Source organism: Phalaenopsis equestris, unplaced genomic scaffold (assembly GCF_001263595.1).
Source record: "Phalaenopsis equestris unplaced genomic scaffold, ASM126359v1 Scaffold000032, whole genome shotgun sequence".
Classification (NCBI taxonomy): Eukaryota; Viridiplantae; Streptophyta; class Magnoliopsida; order Asparagales; family Orchidaceae; genus Phalaenopsis; species Phalaenopsis equestris.
Genome location: NW_018164474.1, coordinates 535,717 through 543,370, shown reverse-complemented (window position 1 = coordinate 543,370; position 7,654 = coordinate 535,717). Strand labels below are relative to the sequence as shown.

The 7,654-nt window shown below is 36.8% G+C and overlaps 2 protein-coding genes across 4 annotated transcripts; one reads left to right on the top strand and one right to left on the bottom strand.

Annotated features, from left to right (window-relative positions):
* The first annotated feature begins 1,111 nt into the window (after positions 1-1,111).
* Positions 1,112-7,147, top strand: LOC110018719 (pentatricopeptide repeat-containing protein At2g13600-like). Its single transcript, XM_020716128.1, has 2 exons — positions 1,112-3,518; positions 7,007-7,147. The coding sequence occupies exon 1, from the start codon at positions 1,200-1,202 to the stop codon at positions 3,516-3,518; it is 2,319 nt and encodes a 772-aa protein (XP_020571787.1). The 5' UTR covers positions 1,112-1,199; the 3' UTR covers positions 7,007-7,147.
* On the bottom strand, positions 3,909-6,885 carry LOC110018720 (polygalacturonase At1g48100). Of its 3 annotated transcripts, XM_020716131.1 has the most exons (8): positions 6,447-6,885; positions 5,763-5,891; positions 5,432-5,593; positions 5,314-5,355; positions 5,032-5,239; positions 4,851-4,932; positions 4,643-4,751; positions 3,909-4,567 (listed from the first exon to the last, which is right to left on the bottom strand). In XM_020716131.1, exons 1-8 carry the CDS (start codon positions 6,696-6,698, stop codon positions 4,169-4,171), a joined length of 1,383 nt encoding a protein of 460 aa, XP_020571790.1. In that variant the 5' UTR covers positions 6,699-6,885; the 3' UTR covers positions 3,909-4,168. The 3 variants fall into 3 exon arrangements, with proteins under 3 accessions (XP_020571790.1, XP_020571788.1, XP_020571789.1); XM_020716129.1 differs by having other exon boundaries at positions 4,851-5,239; XM_020716130.1 differs by having other exon boundaries at positions 4,851-5,239; positions 5,314-5,352.
* Positions 7,148-7,654: the final 507 nt, after the last annotated feature.

Here is a 7,654-nt window from a genome sequence, read left to right as displayed (position 1 = left end):
AGGGCTTCTTTGATCATCAAATATAATATATTCTCTTAATTGATTCATCTGCTACACAATGAACTCTGTTGTGTACTCAAAATTGATAGAGTTGTTATTATGATTTTATTCTGCTATATAAACAACTACTTTTCCAGTATGAGACATGATTCACTTTCAGTACCTCTAAAATGTTAAATCCTAAGTTATTTATGGGAACACACCTTCTAAATAAAATTTGTGCAAAGATAGAAGAACATGAAAAAAAGAGTGAGGCTAATAATCCAATGGGAGAAATCTCTTGGGTACAAGGCATTACTTGTGGAATATTCGTGAATCTACCAAACCATAATATGTTAATCTACCAAACCATAATCTCATATTTTTACCAAGATTCTAATGTCCCTTCCTAAAAAAAAAAAAATATTCTTCTTCCTCCTCTTTTCTCTCATGGAAGTCACCTCTATTTATAGATTGAGCTGTCTTATGTATGCTATATTAATGTTACTTAAGGAATAAAAATCGTACAATATATAATATAAAGGTATGGATCATATGTGGCTTTTTGTGTTTTACTGTCCTACTTAGACCAAAGGGCAAATTCTAGAGGCCGACCTAGCTGACTCAGGGGGATTCACCTCAAGATATTACTATAGATGACTGTCCTAATTTTTTATCTAATTGGTTGGCCAAGAAAAATAAAATGACCAAGTTATCCTAAACAAATTATTATAACTAATCTCTCAAGCAAGATTTTTGTGTGGAATTAGCTTGTCGAGCTAATTGTTCGATCTTGTCATATATCTTTGCTTCACCCTAAACACCTAAAAATTAGCCACTCAATCAATGCCACAATAGCATCATAAGTGACCATGGTAGCATTTGTAAAATGCTTCATGAATAATCTAAACAACCATATTCAAATCAATTGGTGCAATGTCATACATGAGCATTGGATTGCATTGGCTTGGCTCAATTTTTTTTTTATTTTATATGTGTATACACCCCAATTAAGGGTAAGAACATATTCAGTATTTCACTTTTCCATAATGTAATCTGTACACATTGTATGCTTAACATAGATTAGAAAAAAAAATACCAAATTATTACACAATCATACTTTCCTCTCTCTCACAAATTATCTTCCCTAAAAAAATTCCGTTTGGCGGTTTCAACAAATAACTAGCTACCTCAGCCATGCTAGTGAGCAACATGATGGAATGAGTGCAAAAAGTAGACTAATTTTCGGCCGCATTTATCATTCCGCCATCAGCTTTTCAACCGAATCCCAATCAATCCCTAACTCTGAGTTATCCTCTTCCTCTTCCATTGCCGCTATTTTCAAATCCTTCAAGAAAAAACTAGCCGTTGGGAGCCTTTCATTCACACCAAGCTCCTTCAAATCCTACGTAGAGACCTGCGCTTCCCTTCTTCGGCGATGCTCCTGCACCCATCGCTTACTTGCCGGTCTAGCCCTCCATGGCCACGCCGTCAGGTGCGGCATATCGGCAGACCGCTCGGTTTTCACCAAGCTTCTCACCATGTACTCTGAATGCAACCGCACAGCTGATCGGAATCTCATATTTATTGAATTTGCTGGTTCTGACATATTTTCGTGGAACTTTATTATCAATGATTTTGCCCGGAGTGGCGATATTGATTCCGCGTCTAAGCTGTTTGATGAAATGCCTGAGAGAAATGTGGTTTCGTGGACTATAATCATTGATGAACTCATGAAAAGAGGGAGAGTTCATGATGCCATGGGGCATTTTGAAAGGTGTCCTTATCATACAGTTGTGTCATATACAGCGACGATTAATGGGTTGGCTCGAAATGGAATGTATTTTGATGGTTTAGTAATGTTCCGTCAGATGATTAGGTGTGGTTTGATGCCAAATGATGTAACTTTCACTTGTCTTATTTCTGCTTGTGGTGTGAGTGGTGAATTTGACTTAGCCAAGAGTATTGTTGGAATGATTGTGAAGAATAAATTTGACCAGAATTTATCGGTTTGTAATTCTCTGATCACGTTGTATCTCAGGATGGGAGATGTTGAAATGGCAAGGAGAGTGTTTGATGGAATGGTGGAGAGGGACGTTGTTTCGTGGACTGCCTTGCTTGATGTGTGTTTTCAAATGGGTGATCTGAAGGAAGCTTGCCATGTTTTTGATGAAATGCCTGATAAAAACGAGGTCACTTGGAGCATGATGATAGCAAGGTATAGCCAGAGTGGTGAGGCTTTGGAGGCATCAAGGTTATTTAATCAAATGCTTTGTAATGGCTTTACACCAAATGTCTCATCCTTCGCTAGTGTGATCAGTGCATCAGCTATTCTTGAAAATTTGTTACTTGGGAGGAGTGTCCATTCTCATGTTGTGAAGTTTGGTTATGAGAATGATGTCTTTGTTGCTAGTTCACTTATAGACATGTATTCCAAGTGTGGGAAATCAGAAGATGCTCGTCGGCTCTTTGACTCTCTTTCTGTGAAGAACATAGTGTGCTGGAATGCGATGGTTGGTGGTTATTTCTATGATAGAAGAATTTTAGAAGCTAAGCATCTATTTAATGAAATTTCTGAAAGAAATGCTGCCTCATGGAATGCAATGATCTCTGGTTTTGTTCAGAATGAGCTATATGAGGATGCTTTAGAAACCTTTAATGAGATGCTAAGTTCAGGGCAAGAGCCAAATAGGATGACATTCTCTAGTGTTCTACTAGCTTGTGCGAATTTGCCTTCATTGGAGAAAGGAAAGACCATTCATGGTAGGACTATTAAGCTCGGGGTAGGAACTGAGATTATTGTTGGTACTGCACTTATTGATATGTATGCTAAATCTGGAGACATTGAGAGCTCTAAGAGTGTATTTTCTTTGATGCCTAAGAAGAATGAGGTCTCCTGGACTGCCATGATCCAAGGGCTAGCAGACAGTGGACTGGCCTATGAGTCATTAGCTTTGTTTGAAGAGTTGAAAAAAACAGACATTAGTCCAAGTGAACCAATGTTCTTATCTATTCTCTTTGCTTGCTCTCATTGTCGATTGGTTGATAAAGGGTTTCACTATTTTGAATCAATGGACAAAGCATATGGAATCACACCTACGGAGAAGCATTACACTGCCATGGTAGATTTGCTTTCTAGAGCTGGGCTGCTGAGAGAGGCTGAGGAGTTTATTAGGAAGATGCCTATCAAGCCTGAAGCTAACACATGGGCAGCTCTGTTGAGTGGCTGTGTTACTCATGGTAATGATGGAATTGGTGAGAGAGCTGCCAAGATGGTGATAGACATAGAGAGGCAAAGGACTGCAGGTTATGTTCTGCTTTCGAATATATATGCTTCTGTTGAGAGATGGAAGGATGTGGCTAAGATTAGAATGCTTATGAGAGCAACAGGAGTCAAGAAAGGTGGAGGCTGTAGTTGGATTCAGATAAGAGAGGGTTTCCATGCATTTTATTGTTGGGACTTTAGTCATCCTAATGCTTTAGAGATTTATGAGGTTCTGGAACTTTTGATTCCTGAAATGGTACCTTTTTTGCTGTAGGTAATTTTTTTGAAAACAAATAATTATAAATTATTCTGAATTTTTTAAGATTTTTAGTTTGATTATATTTGGCTTGATTTAGTAAATCTCCAAAGATCAAATAAGTTGGTTTTTCTAGTCTGGATGAAGCAGCAAGTGTAGTGAAATAATGTAAATTTCAATTGCAAGCTAAGAGAAAGTGCTGAATGTTTATGATTTGAGATTCTAATTTACGAGTCAACCAAATTCCTGTGGAATAAGATACTGTCATATTTCTTATCTGAAAAACTATATCTTGGTAAGGAGATTGAGGGATAAAAGAAGTCTGATGTGTTGGCAAAGCTTAGTCCTTTTGCTATGGCGTTTAAGTGTGTGTGTGTGTGTGTGTGTTGAAAGAAAAAAACGAAAAAACGAACAAACTGCTGCAGCATTGGGCATATTCACTTCAAGAGTATCACAACCCATTACATTCATGCCAAAATACTAGGCGGCTAGAGTTTCAAGCCGTGAAGCTTAATTAGACCTTATTAATGCTTACAAATCTCATGCTTGGAGCAAACAAAGTTGATCAGCCACCTTCTATTTACAAAATTCAGTAGGCAAGCAAATTGTCAGGTAATTCAACCAGTTCCTCAAGAACTTTTAAAGCCAAGCTAAACCTTTGTCATTCTTTAACAAATATAGCCATTTGGTTTCGTATAGGGACTAATCTGCCTATTATTCTTGTGCAAGCATGCAATGCTTGAGGGCTTAAGAGGATCCACGGCCCTCCCATAAGAGTTCCAACACAATGCCTGCCTGGAATGTCTCTCAGCCAATGCTGGGAAAAGTTGTATATCAATTATGTCGATATCAATGCATGGAATACTGTCACTGCAAGCGAGACTCATTGGTTGATATATGTAAGTTCCTATAATTCTCTTATATGAGATGCCTGAAATGGCTACTGCATCAGTTTTATTCTTGCATGATTTTTTACTGCAGTAATACTGATCAATCACTAGTGGTATTTGAACATCCGAGACTTGAATGTTGGAGAATGTTACATTCCTGACTGACCCGAAACCTCCCTGTGACAGGAAATACGGGAGTTAGCTTATGAGTTAAGTTAATGGCTGATGTAAATAAGTTAGGATTATATATACCTGCCAAGTTTTGATCCTGACGCCAGATAGGGCATTTTGAATATTGATGTTGTTAGCATATACATTAGAGACGCAAGCCAAGCTGTTGCCTTTCCCCAAACCTCCTATGCTGACAATAATTTCATAATTCTTAGTGTTTACTCATTAACTTAATTCTGATTAATTTCATTTACTTTAATGAATCTAAGGAGATAATTCATGGTTTCACCTGATTCCATGGCTTGGACTGCATTCTAGGTGATGCAGGTGAATATTTGAGCACCCGGTTTGAATGGAAACACAATCATCACCTGAAAGTTCGAAAAAGCTATTAAAAACATCCATAAAGTGAACGGGAAAGTTTATAGGAATCATTTGAGTTTGTTGAAGAGGAGTTTTTTTTTCCCTACCACATCCAATGATGGAGTGCCTTATCTCCACTCCTGTGGAGTTCTGGAGATGAATGCCATCAGTGTTTGGGCTATCTTCTGGTGAGGAGATTGTGATATTCATCACCAGGACCCTCCTTGAGTTGTCAAATTTAAGGTGACAAAGTGGGCTATTGATGATTTGAATGTCACGCACCACTAAATTACAGCTCTGGTAGAATCTCAAAATCTTTATTTAAAGAGAAATTTTTATGAGTGGATGTTTGATATAAAGTCAATTTAAATCATTGATAGGCTACATACTGTTGGTCTCATTTCTGAAATTGAATGTTCAGTTTGTTTCTGCTGTCAATTTTTCAAATTTCAGAACCAGTTTAGATTTTTAATAGGAAAAAGAATTGATCTACAGAGAGCCACTGACCAAAGTATTTTCAGTAAGATTCCACCATGAAGAGCCTTGCCCATCAAGAGTTCCACTTCCTTGGATGATAAGGCTACTAAGCCATTTTAAGTTCAGCCACTGGTAGCGGGTAGATTTTGACCAAGTTGAAGTGTTAGAAGGTGCCAGGAGGGTCCCATCTATCTGGAAATTTTGGAAATAACGGAGTTATACTTGAATGGCCTGAAATATCTTCAAAAATTCCATGTAAAATTTCCTTTTCCCCACATTTTGTAATTAGTGAACAGTAATAATATACAATAAGTTAGGAAGTTTCCCAATTCAAAAAATCATGAATGGGGATACTTTGAACCTTGAGAACCAAATTAGATTTGCATGGGCCTTGCAGAGTAATTGGTTTTATAAGAAATATGAAATTTGATGGGATTTCTATGGTTGCCTCCGGGACTGTGCAAGCTGCCTTCCATGCTGCTAGAAGTGCCTGTAAAGTTTAAAAACTAAATTTATGGATACAGCTGAGGTAAATTATTAAATTGATTAGCCTCATAACAATAAAGTGTTGATCAGTGCTGAAAGAGTGAAAAACCTAAAATTAAATATATATATATATATATAAGAGTGAAAAACCTACTGAAATGGCTCATGCATGTCAAAAGAATATAAACATTGAAAACAGGATTGTCAATCCTGCAATAGCTTGCTTAGAACCAGGATATAGAGAGAAAAAAACATCATTTATAATGACAATTAGAACAAAAAAGAAAAAAAAGAAGAAAATAATAAAAAATAATAAAATCGCATTCTTTTGTCATTTAGGACGACTCTAAAGCTTCTCCTATTTATCTAAATTTTGGAATAACCATTGTTTGTAATTTTACAATATCTGAAAATAATAGAAAATAATAAAAATGCATTCTTTTGTCATTTAAGACGACTCTAAAGCTTCTCTTGTTGATCTAAACTTTGGAATAACCATTGTTTGTAATTTTACAATATCTAAATTACAGATTGTTTCTCTTAAATTGATCATAAATACCATAGAATCATCGGAGACTCCATCTCCCTTGGCCCCAAAATCCAAAATGCTGAAAATTCTCCCATGCGGCCTGAAGAAGCCATTATAGGGAGCTGGAGAAGGACCAGAACTGCTGTAATACTGTGACCCGTGGCTACTGTTTCCTTCCTGCTCTTCATGATTGTGAGCTCCAATTGACCAACCTTCGCTACCAGAAATTACTAACCAAAGAACAACTAACAGAAGGAGATCACAACCTCTTGCTTTCATCATGGCTATTGCTATTGTAAAGCTCGGTGGCTCGAGTGACTATATTCTAACAAGCTTCTTATAACATTTCTATAATATGGTTTAGATAAAATTTTAATATGATGCGGGTGCTCTAAACTTCATTGTTATTTAAGATATAGTCACAGTATGGCCTTCCAACTTGAGTGGAAGGTGCCACCTACAAGACTACTTTTTCATTCAAGCGCCAATACAATTGTCTGCATGCGATATGATTGCCTTATGCCATATGATATTCAAGGAAAGTTTGATTGGATTTTTATAATAATAACTTAAAAATTGTTTTTGTGTAGGAAGTTGGCAGAAAGTTCTCTTCATCAATTTGAATACCAGTGAAGTTTTCATTGTGGGATTGAACCATAGAAGAAAGATTTGGGAATAATGGAGGAACTAAGATTTTAGTGAGAGGGGGGCAAACAATCTTATCTTAAAGTTTGGAGGTAAAATTTTTATTTTAAATATAATTACATAATTACATGTGATTTTTCTTAAATCATAGTGGCGTGAGAGTCAGCCAGTTCAAGCACCATCAAGACTGGTTGTCATAAAAATTGAAGAAGAGATGAAGATGAAGGGGGAAAATCAGTCACTTCAAACACCATTAAGAAATGTCCCTAGATCAGGAGAAATTATTGCATACGGACACCGCATGCATCTCTGCATGCGGTGTCCGATCCTGACCGTAGATCACGGTGATCTACGGTCAGGATTATTTCAGTTTTTTTTTTTAAAAAAAAGTGGAATCCACCGAAATACATCGTGACTGTAAATCACCTGATTTTAGGTCAGGATCCGACACCGCAAGTAAGATGCGTGGGGTGTCCGATCCGTATGAAATAATTTTTCTTAGATCAGGCACAATTTGACCATGGCGAAAAATATGATTTTGTATCTCTCAAAATTTGAAAATTTCTACTATGTTGTATTGAGTGCTACCTATA